Source organism: Anastrepha obliqua, chromosome 3, assembly GCF_027943255.1.
Source record: "Anastrepha obliqua isolate idAnaObli1 chromosome 3, idAnaObli1_1.0, whole genome shotgun sequence".
Taxonomy (NCBI): Eukaryota; Metazoa; Arthropoda; class Insecta; order Diptera; family Tephritidae; genus Anastrepha; species Anastrepha obliqua.
In genome coordinates this window covers 116,710,654-116,725,745 of record NC_072894.1, presented here as the reverse complement: position 1 = coordinate 116,725,745, position 15,092 = coordinate 116,710,654, and the positions used below count along the sequence as shown (strand labels likewise).

Genomic DNA, 15,092 nt, shown 5'->3' with positions numbered 1-15,092 from the left:
CTAAGGAACACTATTTTTAGAGCAACACTTTCAAAAAGGCATTCATTATTCAACATAAAATAAAGCAGAAGGTGGTTCCGAAGTGGCAAGTAGAGACCTTGCATTGCGCCTGAAGATTGAAGGAAGCTACCTGTGCAAAAATGTAGCAGCATCAGACTTTTGTATGTTATCATAGTTTGCTCAAGCACCGACTATGTGGCGCATAGTGCCAAAGTTAATGATTTCCACTTATTTCTATCGTTTGCGTTTTGACATTTTTAGTTTAGTTTAGTTTCTTGTTTCCTACCGAAAATAATTAATAGAGCTAATTGGTTGTGCCGGAGGCGTTCGCCAGTTTCAAAAAATCCCAATTCTTCAACACAATAGCTAGTCTTTCTTTCTAAGTATTTGCAAATATAAATCATCGAAGTATCACCAACGCGAAACAGAGGTGTCAATACGTAAAATCAATACGCAGCTATTAGGCAACATTTAAGCAGAGCCACTAAAACAAATTTCCATAAATACAGAGAAGAAGTGCAAACAATTTCGCTTTCTTTTGGAAATAAACAGCCATAAAAAATAAACAATAAGGTAAAAAGATAAGCCGCCGCACTCACAAATAAATCGAGCGTTAAGGTACCTATTCAGCAACTTGAAAGATGCTGAGGGAGAGAATATGTGCACAGTTTCATTTCCTTCAGCCGGCGCGCGCTGCGCAGTAGGCGTTGCCTTATGCTGTCTTTGTCATTGTTGAACAACGAAATTGATTTTGGTTTTTACTTTCATTTCTTTTCGACAGCTATTGGTACCTTTTTGTGATTATATATGTATTGATATGTATGTAATTATGCACGTTTGTGTATTGATATATTTGTGTATATACATACATACCTACATATGCCCAACTATGGTTGGGTATATAAAAGACGATTGCGGCGCGCTGAATTCGCTCATAAAGATCGCGCAAACTGCAGACTAATAAAGTAAAATACGAAATGGGTGTCCGTATCTTCAGTAGCTGTATCGGTGGGTTTTCTCTAAAAATATACAATAATAAAATCGACATTTAAAATTGCATATCTTTATAATTTAATTCCAATTTTTCACTTATCGATTTTCACTTTCAGCTTTATTAGCGGTCTTGTATGTTTGTCTTGGCGTAATCGATGCAGCTGCAGTAAATGGTGGAACACGCAGCGCAGGCGCATTTTTGCCAGCTTCCAAAGCTGAGCACTCGCAACTACGCATCGCCCGTCAGGTTTATTCCGACGAAGACGACTCCGAGGAGGATGATGAAGTGCAAGCACAAAATTTTGCGCAAGAACAACAACTGCAACAGCAAATTCCAGATGATTCGCAAGAGGAAAGCGAGGAGGATGGTGATGACGATGGTGATATCGATCGTAGACATCGACGTCGCCGTGAATCACCTACCGCGGAGGCTGAAAAAATCGTGCAGTCAGAGGTGCCAACGAAGGAAGTTGAATCTGTGGCTGTGCCCGAAGCTGAGCCCTTAGCAGCACCAGCAATCAGTGCGCAAACCGATGCCGTCAAGGAACCTGCACAAAGTGGTGGCGAAGGCAATACACCAATCGTCAATACGCCCGCCGCACCATCACGCAACACTTCAGTACTTATACTCATACGCGATGCACTAAAGAAAGTCACCACTTTACCCACAGAGCAAGTGGCCACAAATGCGCTGCAGTATTTCCAGCTCTTCGAACATTTCATACAACAAACCATCGAAGAGGTGATCGGTGATGATGATGAGGACGAGGATGAAGCTGCTACTGCTGCTGCTGCTGGGGTCACCAGCAAACCAGATGCTATTTTCACACCCGAAGAGGAAGAGCTTATTGCGGGTGTTGAGGAAATTCTGAAAGAACCTGAATTGGTTACCAAGCTGCCTCAAGAAGTGAAACCAGCTGAGACACAATTAGAGGTAGCGAATCAAAAACCATTAGAAAACGAAACTGCAGTGGGGGAAACGAAACCAGCTCCCGATGCACCCAAACCTGAAATCGTGCAAGCAGCGAAACCAGCGACCGAACCAGCGCAAGTTGAAACGGCTGCGAACTCCGTTTGATTTAGGCTTATATCACTCTTTGTGTTGAATTAAGTTGGTTGCATTTATTTATTAATTTATTGTTTAGCTTTGTAGGAAAAATATAAGACTATTTATTAAAAAAAATATAAAAACCTTTAATTCTCGAAATTGCATAAAGAAATCCGGAAACTGAAACACCAAATAATAGCAAAAATGAGCGTAAGACAAGGAGTTAGAAACCTCCCAAATCTTAAATTAAGGCCTGTAGGGAACGATGAAGTTTATGGCCCTTCTCAAACTCCATAGAGATATTTCGTTTTACCTTTGGTTGGTTGGTTGGTTAAAGTGGTGATTCTTCCAGAATCCAACTAGCGCTTCCGCTCCATTTTTTTGCCACATCCTCGTTACCAACTTGCATAACGGTTATTTACAGCATGACTATATACAGTCTGTGCGGTTTAAGAACCTTATTAGGTTGTTGACGTCTAAGCCAGCGGTCGGCCCAGGGTTAACATTCTGTCTCTCCATAGGGCAGGGCATTCACAGAGGAAATGGAAGATTGTCTCCTTTTTCTCCGGTTGTTTACAACTGTGACAGTATATAATATGAGGGATACCCATTTTAGCTGCATATTTTCCGATAGACCAAAAGCCAGTTATGACTGCCGTTAGTATCCAGGCGTCCCGTCGTTTCATGCTTATTAATGTCGACGATTGCTTGAGGTTGTAAGTAGGCTATCACGTTCAACTAATTTTGCATTTCGTCTGGGATTTCCACCTACAATCCGCGATTCGAAGGTATTTTTGGGAAATTGCATTCTTGACTGCACCTAATGGTGTGAATACCGATTATGCAAGAACGTTGTTCATGGCAGATCCCCCTCTTTCCAGTTCATCTGTTTTTTCGTTACCTTCAATGTTCCGATGTCCCGGAACCCAGATTAAGGTAACTTTATGGGTTTCCCTCAAGATGATGCGGCTATTCCTGCTTTGTTTCACCATTTTAGATGTTGTAGTAGCCAAACCCAGTGCCTGGATTGCAGCGGTATTGCCCTTAAAGGATAAATCTCTGATTAGTAGCCTACAGGCTTCCCCAATTGCCAGTACTTCCGCCGTTTTACCTTTAGTTTAAGAAAAGAAACGAGTGCATCATATGCAGACATCTACTGATAGTTCCTTTAGCGCTGATTTCGCAAAATTTTGGAAGCGATATACATACATACGTACATACATAATTGGCGCTTACACCCTTTTCGGGAGATTGGCCGAGCTCCTCCTCCAATTTATGCTGAACGAGTTCGTATTTTTAAGAAATGGAAAGACCTTTTAATCCGACTCCGAACGGCAGACGCAGAGGTTTTTTCTTAGGAGCTTTTTCATGGCAAAAATACACTCCGAGGTTTGCCTTGCCTGCTGAGGGGCGGTCGCTATTAGAAAAAACTTTTTTCTATCATTTTGGTGTTTCATGCACGGATATTCGACCCTACTCACGTGTGAATGGTAGACACGCACCAAACCATTCGGCTACGGCGGCCGCTGAATTAGTACCTTTGAGATAGTCTTCTCAGATTTTAGACACGCAAAATTCGAGATTGTAAAACATAAAAATACTTTTAAACCAATGTTTCAATCTAAGCGTATCAAAATGGGGATAAACCATAACAAATCTTTCTTGCATTTATGTAGACGAAATTATCAGTAAATTGTTAAATTTTGGGTCCACCCTCATTTTGATACGCTTAGCTTTTGCTTTGAGAAGCTGTCTAGAGTCCAACGTCTTTTATGAATTAAGGCTGCACATCTACAAGAATAGTGAAGAAAAGTTTCCTTACTTTCGTCAAGTTTGCAGCTTTGGTACTACGTATTAAGTGTGAGTCGAATTTTTATCCAGAAGGCCTGAAATCTAGCGAAGGAAGGACATAAACTTATTCTGTATCTCTTCCTAGAAGCTAATGAAAAATGTACCCATGAAAAACCATAAAGAACTGCTAATGATTCCAGAAACCAAACTCTCCCAGCCAGTGGAGTTGTATATTCTTTAGAAATTGATTTCATGATCACATTTCTCGGGTGCGTTGAACATTACTTACTGGCTCCTGTGAGACCTACAGAAGCTGTGCGTTGGAGACTGTTCAGTTCCCCTGACGTTGTATTGTCGTCTTGACCTTATGATAACTGGTATATACATCCACAGCGCTTTGCTGTTAATAGCCAGTTTCAGTTGAAGATATGAAACATTTATAGTGAGCTAGGTGTGATAGTAAAAACTTCCATAAGAAGGAAAAAATTATAAAAAAGTTTGTCCAATGAAAGCGTGACGGCCCTAACTTAGAAACTAGTTGACTAATTCGAAGAAAAAATTTAACAATTTTTATTGTGATTCATTCTCGACTTGAGCGCCCCTGATTTCTGATCCAAATTCTCATTCCTTTCCTTAAATTTTGTTCGATGTTCTTTCGACTGTTTAAAATATTAATAAATTATAATAAAGTATTAAACAGGTAGTGTCTGGAATCGAGCTTGGTACACCTGCTAAGTCTAATTATAGGTCATTTTTCTAGCATATATTCTAACCAATATATTCCTTAACGTATAATTTAAGCTGCAATTAGTGGCCGTACCTGGGCCATAACCGAACCGGATGCAATCAGCTGTTCTGATCAAACATATGGGCATCACTGTAAGTGAATGAAAGTGCCACAACGCCAAATGGCCAAACAAATGGTTCAAAAAGTTAAAAAGCGACTTGAGCGAAATTCCCGACGAAATGTCAATCAAATCGCGAAAGAACTGAAAATATCTGACCGTAGGATCCGGCGCATACTGAAAAAGGATCTCAAAGTCAAGCATTATAGGACCCAAAAAGCGCATGATCTCACACCAAAGCAGCAACAAGTTCAGACTTTAGAGAACGAAGGAGTTGCTTCGCTTGGCCGAAAGCGCTCAATTTCCGAACCTTGTGTCTTCTGACGAGAACATTTTTCAAATTGAGCAATTCGTAAGTTCCCAAAACGATAGGGTTCATTTGACCGAGCGTTCATACGAGATTTTGAGCCATCCATTGGCCACCAGAAGGTAGCACCCGCCACAGGTTGGTTGGTGTGGCCCCTGTAGCCGCAGATGGGCGCTCTCCAATTGGTTTCATCGAGCCTGATGTCAAGGTAAATGCGAAATATTATCGGAAAAGTATTCTGGAGGTTACTATGAAGCTGTGAGCAGGCAAACATTTTAGTGGCAGTTCATGGACGTTTTAACACTCGACACCGTCTGACAAAGCTCGAGCGAACCAAGAACGTTCCGAACTTCATAACGTCGACACAATAGCTCTCAAATTCAACAGACGCGCGTCCGGTAGAGAGCATGGTCCAAATGTAGACTAAGATCCATTTTGGAGAGTAAGGTCCGAACTGAAAGATTCACCTGTCTCGTGCCGCTGAAAAAAGCCATTGTCCGCGAAATGAAAAAGCCATTGTCCAAAATACCTGCAAGTCACTTTCGGGCAGCTTGCGATTCTCTAGGCAAAAGGTGGTCATATCCAGCAAATTGATTCTTAACTTTGTATTATTTTCACACATTTTTTACTTTGAATTGAATAAAAGTAATTTTCCAAACTAAATTTATGGCCTTTTTAATTGGTTCCACTTCGAGTCGGACACTGTAGATCAGTGGTCGCCAACCCGTCGATCGCGAGCTACCGGTAGCTCCCAAAGGCAATTCTGGTAGCTCGCGCTGCTCACGTTGCAAAAAATCCAAAAGTCTGAAAATCATACCAGTATTAGCAAATTTCAGAAATTTTCATAATGAATAGATAAACAGCGGCAACAATGCGGCAAGCGATTTCGCGCCGACAAACATGACGCGAAGTCGCGTCTCCGTTCTAGGATCGGCTGGAACCGATAAGCGTGTTCGAGAATTTTTTGGCTTTATATATACGCAATGCACGTCGACATTGCGCTCAGTTTAATACTGAACGGCATTATCAACGTTCTGCGTGCAGCGATTGGGTTAGAGTTCGAAACATTATGGCAAGCAGTAGTAAGAAGGCAAAGACATACCATTTCCATTCGGAATGGGAAGAACAATACTTCTTCACAGAAGTTAAAGGCAAAAGTGTTTGGTTGTTATGTAATACATCTGTCAGTTCCTAAAAAAGGAACTAAAAAAGGAAATATTGAGAGGCATCATAAAATTGTACATTCGAATTTTGAGAAGACATTCCCGTTAAATTCTGCCACCAGAAAAGAAAAACTGAAACATTTAAAAATCCAGTTAATTAGACAATAGTCAATATTTTTGAAAACAATCGACAAAAATAAGGCTGCAACTGAAGCATCTTATCGTGTTTCCCAGATAATTGCACACAAGAAAAAACCTTATGAAGACGAGGAAATCATAAAACAAGCATTTTTGGAAGCTGCAGATTCTTTATTCGCCAACTTTAGAAATAAAGACGAAATAGTGTCTGCTATAAAATCTATGCAACTTTCTGCTAATACCGTGATGAGGCGAGTAGAAGTAATGAGCAATGATATTTTTTTACAGTTAAGAAGTGACTTAGATAACTGTATTTATTTTTCACTGCAACTGGATGAATCAACAGATGTAGTTGACACCTCACAGATGGCCATATTTGTCAGGATGGCTTTTAGTGATTTTAGAATTAAAGATGATCTTTTGAAGTTTATTCCACTCAAAGGACATACTACTGGGCTAGAGCTGTTTTCTCATTTAAAAAATCTCATCTCTTCTGAGAAAATTCCAATATCAAAAATGGTAGGCCTGACAACTGACGCTGCTCCAGCTATGGTGGGTTGTGATAAGGGGCTCGTGGCGCTATGTCTAAGGATGAAAGTTTTCCACAATTTCTTAGTTACCACTGTATTATACATCAGCAAGCATTATGTGGAAATTTTCTAAACTTGAACAACGTTATGAAACTGGTGGTGAAAATTGTGAACAAGATTAGAGCTCAAGCGTTACAAAGAAGATTATTTAAAACCTTGGCTGATGAAATTGACTGTCAATACGGAGAGCTACTTCTTCACTCTGAAGTGCGATGGTTAAGCAGAGGACGAGTGCTCAAACGTTTCAATGATGTCCTGCCTGCTATACTCCAATTTTTCAAAGAACGCGATGAACCGATTCCTGAACTGGAAAATTCGACTTGGCTCAGAGATTTTGATTTTCTTGTGGACATTACAGAGAAATTAAATGAGCTTAACTTGCAGCTTCAAGGCAGGGATAAAGAATTAGCGGAAATGATTTCTGATATAAATGCATTTATTACAAAACTTGAATTTTGGGAACAAAACCTAAAGAACCGCGATACTAAGCATTTCCTATTCTTTCCGAAAAGATATCCAAAAATCTATTAGAGCCCTATGACAGTAAATATCATATGGAAATAGTTTCTAACTTGAAGGAAAACTTCAAAAATCGTTTCAAGGATTTCAGCAAAATTGCTTTAGTGACGCAATTTGTTGTTTCAGCTTTCATGGACATTGATATACAACAGTTTGCAACTTGTGTTATGAACAACTTTGGCGAAGACATTGCAGTGACAGAAATGGAACTGATTGCTTTTCAAAGTGACTTGACTTTAAAATCTTTAGGTTCAAATACAAAATGTATATGTACTTTAATAAGTAAAGATAAGTATTCAGTTTTATGTCGTGTTGCGTTGAAAGTGAAAGCGTTATTCAGTTCAACTTATTTGTGTGAATCTTCTTTTTCCAATATGAAATTTATTAAAAATAAATACCCCAATCGGCTTACAGATATACATTTGGATAACTGTATTCGAATGACTGTATCAAATTATACTGCAAATATTAAAAAAATGATCGATGAGTCAGAATGTCAACCTTCTCATTAAATATGCTCTTTTTATCTGCCCATATTTTATTTATATAATAAAGTACTATTATTGTTTTGTTGTTTTTTTAAGTCGCTTGTGATTTGCCATTATGACTGCAAAAAAATTTGTTACGATTGAAAGGTGTGAACATGGATGTAGTTATGTATAAGTATAAGCACTATAAGTCATAAGTTTATTATATATAGAACGTATATTAGTAAAATAAATACATGTATTGTATATCGAATATAACTGTGTATTATTTAATTTATGTTGGCTTGTGCAAGTAGCTCGCTGTTTATTTCAAAATCTTGAAAGTAGCTCAACACATTGAAAAGGTTGGCGACCACTGCTGTAGATAAAAGTCCACACAACTACACCAATTCGAGGAACCTGTAAAGTCCACAGAACCGAAAGTTAAATACCCATGAGAAGCGCATTCATATGCCATCTTTTAGCGATAAAAGCTGTTGTAAAAAATTTAATTTAAAGAAATTCTAAAGGAATAATTCGTAGGCATTGGTGGTGACTACATATTGCATAACCAGTTTATTATCAAATAGTTTTTGAAGGCATATTTTAATGCCAGCAAAACAAAAGCATTGCACCAGCATAGCATGCATACTTATGAACGCTGGCGTGTTCAAATCGACACATTTTCTCTAATAAATTTTACCTTTTTAGCCGTGTCCAACAGACAAATAGACACACTTTCACTTTCCATTTCACAGAAACGCCTGACTATGAAAAATGATATCGAAAACTTGTTCTATACTCGCAGAGCTTGTAAATTTTACATTTTATTGCATTCAAAATAATAATTACATCATTCCATAGGTTGGAGTATAAAAAGTCAACGGCGACAATGTTGTGCATGCAGACGCCTGCGCAAGACACACCGAAGCGATGCAACTGACGGAAGTGACCAAGGCTGCTTTGATTTCTTTAGGTTAGAAATCTCAATACAAAGCAACTGATATTTATCAAAAAAATGCACATTGAAATTTGTTTTTCTTTTTTTATATTTCACATTTTTAGTGGTCGCTTGGGTTGCTTGGCTGCCGAGTTTCGTGAGCACTGCTGGTATTACGCGCATGGAAAATGTGCTCGTTCAATACCCGCCCCGCACGGATATAAGCAAGATAAGCGATCATGATCGAAGCCGCAGACAAGTCGCCGATTATGAATATGATGAAGACGAAAACGATGAAGAAGAAGCGGAAGAGGAATTTGTAGCGGCATTAGGTAATGCGAACGCCAGTGGTTCGGATGCAGATATAGAAGGGCAAGACGATGAGGAAGAGGAGGAAGATGAATATGGCGAGGATGAGGAAAACAATGGTGGCGAGGGGCGTGCATTACAAGGAAAACCTTTGATACTGAAGTTGAAGGGAATAAAATTTGAAAAGCAATGAAGTGAGCCAATATTTATTCTTGACTTTAAAGTACACTTTAATTCTCTTCTCAACTGTCTGTGAACAATATTTTGCTATTTCCGAGATTCCGAGATGATGAGAGTAAAAATGTATTATCTTTATTTTTTAAAGCTCCTAATGCCGGTGAGTCAAACCAGCTGTTTCGTGCGTACATCACCTTAACTCCTATGTTAACAGCAGCATGCCGGGGTATTTGCATACAGCCGGCGACAAATGAGAGCAGATCAATATTTTGGTCCGTTTTGACTACGTTTCTTTTTCTTTTTGAATGTTCATTGTTTTTTTATAAAAGTCTAGCTCATTGTTTAATAAAAACCACATAAAATTCAGGTTTCAAACTTTATATAAATCATAGAAAAATTGCACAACTTTACATCGCAAACTTTCAAATCGCAATAGCCGGTTTATATCTTTAACTTTCAGTGTCCAGATTCCAGCACCATAAGTAAGCACCGGACGTATCAAAGTTTTGTACATCTTGATTCTCTGCATTCGAGATAAAACTTTTGATCTGAACAATATTTTATATTACAACAATTATACATATTGAGACATGCCAAAAATGGAGAAATAAGGAAATGGAACCCCGGTATAATGAAAAAAGCCATTGTAGCTGTTAGGAATAAGGAGATGGGCACACTTTTTGCATCAAAGACTTTCGATGTGCCGCGTTTTACATTGCAAAGAATGGCAAGGAGTAATACATCCCCTACAGCCTTACATGATCTTGTTAGCAAGATTGAAGCTGGCCTGGAAGCTGGCCTGGAAGCTGACGAATACACAATGGGCGTGTTCGTGGACATTGAGGGGGCTTTTGATAATGCCACTTTCGGCTCGATATGTTCTTCTGCCGAACGACACGGAGTTAATAAAACCACTGTAAAATGGATATACTCCATGCTCTCTGAGAGGCTGTTAACCGCTGGTGGGAGCGATGACGAGCAAATCACAGTCAGGGCCAAGCAAGAATGTCCCCAAGGGGGTGTTCTTTCTCCGCTGCTGTGGTGCTTCGTCGTAGACTCCCTATTAGTGGAGATGCAGGAACTCGGCTTTCACGTCCAAGCATATGCGGACGAAGTCTGTGCGCTAACATCGGATAAATCCTTAAGGAAGGAAGCAATAAAAGCAATGTGTAGACTCCATAAATATGGTTTCTGGCACGAAGATGGAACTTCGGGACTCAGAGAAATCTTTAAGTTGCTGTCGGAGCAGTATCCACTGTTTTTGGCACCTAAAGATGACCTGATATCCACAGTTTCATTCGGAAGGAAATTTGATGTCAGATTTCCATTGCGTGAGCAATGGAGCAATCCAGAATGCATGCAGGGAGGTTTGACGGATATTTTCTTTACCGATGGGTCCAAGACTGAAATAGGGTCTGGAGCCGGATGGTACTTAAACGATAGTAATAAGTATCACTATGCTATGGGGGGAATGGCAACTGTTTTCCAAACAGAAGTTTTTGCCATCCTAAAAGTAGCCGAATGGATAATCGAGAGGAGATGGAGCGGGAAACAGATTGGAGTCTTCAGTGACAGTCAGGCTGCATTGAAGGCCCTGGAGAACGCGAAGCAAACCTCAAAGATTGTTCAAGAATGTAAGAAGAAGCCTAATTCTGTCGCAAGACAAAACAGGCTTGTACTTATATGGGTTCCGGGACACCCCGGTGTTCAAGGAAACGAAATTGCTGACGAGTTGGCCAACCGTGGATCAGCGGTGCCCCATAGGGGCCAGAGCCAATAATCGGAATCAGTCCCGCAGGAATCAAGAATTGGATCAACGATTATGTAGGCAATCTACATAAAGAGCGATGGTCCGGTCTAGAACGCTGCAGAACTGCAAAGTGTTTTGTGACAAGTCCGAACAGAAAACTGTCAAACTTTCTACTAAAACTTAGAAGGAAAGACATTTGGTTGATGGCCGGCATCATTACAGGACACAACCCATGGGGTCAGCATATGACCACCATTGGAATCATCGAGGACCCGGTATGCCTGTCATGCTTGGAGGAGGCGGATAGCACTGAGCACTTTCTCTGTGAGTGTCCTGCCTTTGCTAGAGCGCGACTACGAGTATTGGGTTCCGATGTCATGGGAATGAGTAATATTCGTTCTCTAAAACTGGAGCATATTTACAGATGTGCCAAACAATCTGGAAAATTCTCACAGGACTAACTATCTCTATCTCTGTCTCTATTCTTTCCTATCTCTTTCTCTGATACTTTTCTCCCTCCCTCCTTGACTATCTACCCTCTTTCTAGAGCTTTAAATACAATGGGCTTTTTAGCCTGAGTGTTTTAGGAGCCACCAAATCTCTTGGTGCTCCTTGGCTCGACCTCTTCAAATTCAATTCAAATTCAATGCATCCCCTAGCCTGCTTTTAAAAACCCCATTTGAATGTAAGCCAACACTGGACGAAGCCACAGAAAAATACTTTGTAAAATATACATTTGAAATGGAATCAAGACTTTGCGCCCTCACAAAACACGATATTTTTTCCCTGGCGTTTCAATTGACGGAATTGCCAAAGTGCCAAACAATTTTTCGGTCCTTAAGCAATTTCCAGGGAATGGTTGGCTGCATGGATTCCTGCGCAGGCTCCTGCATTTAATAGAGCAATGGGTTTCACAAAAGAAAATGTAAAGATGTTTTTCGATTTACAAGAGTATGAGAAACACAAATTTCCATCATCTGCTATGCAGAATGTGAATTTATATTTACCTAAGGTTAATCTTTTTTTCCAAATAATCAACCAAGAAGGTCATTAATTAAAATTAAAAATATTTATAAATAAATTCATTGACATATTATTTAGTCTTACAATTGTTTTTGGTGATTTTATATATGTAGTGGCCCACTTTACCCACCATTTTTCTTTTAATCAACTTTTAAGGTGGTTTCAGTTTTTCTGTATTATCAGACAAAATCGATTATATTAGGGTGTATTTTACAATAAAATGTAAAGATAATTCAATATCTGTTAGAAAGAAAAAAATATCGCTTTTTCATTACGATTATTTTGGCAGAAATTAATATCAAGGTAAAATGGTGCCCACAATACCCGACTTTACTCTATCCTTCAACGTGCAGAGAACCAGTTCAATCAGTTTCAACGGAACGCCAAGTTTTTGGAAATAGTGTTTGATTTGCTTTCTGTCTAGACTATCAAACACTTGGTTCAAATCAAATTTTCAAAAATTTGGTTTACCAGGAAACCTTGATAAATTTTCGATCGATTGTTTCTAAAGCCACACTGGTATTCATCTAAAAGGTGGTTAAATTTCAAGGGGCGATGTTGAATGTGAACCACACCTAAACGACAACGACACCGTTGGACTTCTTTCTTTGGGGTTGTTTCCATTTGGCCGATATTTTGATTCATACGTAATTGAGCTATACCAATATTATCATAATAAAGAAAAATTACCATAATTTTTTAAAAGACTTGTATTTTATTCAAAATCAACACCGGCCCTTGAAACTTAACCACCCTTTATTATTTCATCAGCATACACTTTGATACGCTCGTACACAATATTTGTGAACACTTTGTAACCGACGTTCAATAGCGATATTCCTCGATAATTTCGACATTCAGTCTTATTGCCTTTCTTGTGTATTGGCACTATGACAATTGTTAGTCATTCATTTGGTATTTTATTATTTTTCCAAATGGTTTTCACAAGATAGTGTATTTGCTTGAGCAAGGCTTGCACTCCATATTTTATGAGCCCTGCCAGGATTCTGTCCACTACCTGTTCTATTGTTTTTTTATTTATTTATTGCTGTGGTTACTTCAATTATTCATGATGGAAAAAATAATGAGATGGCGCCTATCGGGGTCCCGTTCTCTTTGCTCTCAGCGAATTTGACAACGAGTTACGTGATTTTAGCACCAGGCGGCCGCCATAGCCAAATAGGTTGGTGAGTGACAACCATTCGGAATTCACAGAGAGAACGTAGGTTCGAATCTCGGTGAAACACCAAAATTACGAAAAAGTTTTTTCTAATAGCGGTTGCCCCTCGGCAATCAATGGCACCCCTCCGAGTGTATTTCTGCTATGAAAAAGCTCCTCATAAAAAATATTTGCCGTTCGGAGTCGGCTTGAAACTGTAGGTCCCTCCATTTCTGGAACAACATCAAGACGCACACTACAAATAGGAGGAGGCCAAAACCTCGGCCAAACACCCAAAAAGGGTGTACGCGCCATAAATCAATCATAAATCAAGTTACGAAAATGGTAGATTACCATTACCATTTTCGTAACTTGATTTAACATTTTTTTTTTGTTATTTAGTCTCAGAGTTTTAGTTCTTTCTTCATGACATTTTTCTAGTCTGTTCTAATTAAAATGTAATGTTTATAATTTTGTAAAATATAAATTTTTTAATAATTAGTTAAATAATTCACTCAGGTTTATTTATCTTTACTTTTTTTTAACATCTGGTTGCATTGCCCGCGATTGCAGGTGTTGTTGGTGTTCTTCTGCTTTCGGCAGTCAAATCTCTCTCTAGCTACTGCAATGTTGCCTAGCTTTGGGTATAAAAACGCACTAAAATGCCCATTTAAAGAAAATAAAACACCAAATTTTTATTGAATCACTTAAAGAACTTTGTATGCGTGACAAATTGTCTTTAAAATGTGCGTTTTTTTTTAATGAATGTGTTATGCTTATGTACCTACAATTTAATTTATGAGTTTGTTTTGTTAAGCGAGACTCTTTTGTTAAAGGCACGACTTATTTGCTATATTTGAGGTTATGTAACTAGATAAGGTACACTTTTTGTAAAAATGTCAGTATGGTTTCTTTAGTATTTTCTGGTATTTTGTGGCTTATTTTACAATGAATACACCTCTTGATGCCCTATGTCCCACTAAGGATTGGTGGCCGGAAGAAACGATTACACCTCTTTGGTTTTAATCCGTATTCAGTAAATTCAAACGCCTTTTCAAATGGGTAAAAAGGTTTTCGATCTTAAGAAGAGTTGAGAGAGTGACATTTAATATTCTTGCATAACCTTAAAAGGAACAAAAAATTAAATTCACACTTTCAAAATATCAAATTTTATAAGAACCAACTAATTTTCATTAGCACTAAAATCTTCTCAGAGTGGCCTTTTTAACCTTCTTTTGTATAATAATACAGTTTTTTTAACTTAAAGTTTCGGTAGCTTTAAATTAAAAAAAAAAAAAAAATTAACACGACACTTCAAAATTTTCGCATTTTCGGTATAAAAAAGCAATAAATTTATTGCGAAGAGCAAAAACTCAACTATAAAAACCTGAAAACTGTTTTTGAAAATATCATAAAAGCTATGACAGTTGTTCAAATAAATACAGACAAATAATTTTATTTCAATTTATGTAATAACAAAAAGCTAGAATAAAATGTGAATTCAAAAATTAAAAAAACCTGTTTATTTTAGCAACTTAAAAATCAAGTCACAAGCATTAGGAGATCAAGGATTTGGCTTGATAAAGTTCCTTCTACAACAATAACCATATAAATCCTGGTTTAAAATTTTATGCAAGTTAAAAAAACATCTCAAATTTTCATCAAATTCTTCAATTTTTTAAACAAAATTTTTAGAAACTTTTCGGGTGTATAGAGTTTTGTAGCCACCCCACTATACTCGCACTTGCACGCATGTCACGTACCTCCAAGAAGGAGGCACAAATTGCCAGTGAAAAAAAAATGATATTAAAATTATTTTGACGTTTCTTTTCATATTTTTACAGAAAGCGAATCGAAAGTGTAATGAAAACGG

At 38.2% G+C, this 15,092-nt stretch overlaps 1 protein-coding gene across 1 annotated transcript; it reads left to right on the top strand.

The window, feature by feature from the left end:
• Positions 1–950: 950 nt before the first annotated feature.
• On the top strand, positions 951–2,071 carry LOC129242172 (uncharacterized). The gene is made up of 2 exons (XM_054878735.1): positions 951–1,008; positions 1,110–2,071. Exons 1-2 carry the CDS (start codon positions 978–980, stop codon positions 2,069–2,071), a joined length of 993 nt encoding a protein of 330 aa, XP_054734710.1. The 5' UTR covers positions 951–977.
• Positions 2,072–15,092: the final 13,021 nt, after the last annotated feature.

Coding starts and splice junctions, on each gene's coding strand:
- LOC129242172 (XM_054878735.1), top strand. CDS start 978: ATGGGTGTCCGTATCTTCAGTAGCTGTATCG. Junction 1,009..1,109: donor TATCTTCAGTAGCTGTATCG/GTGGGTTTTCTC, acceptor TTTCACTTTCAG/CTTTATTAGCGGTCTTGTAT.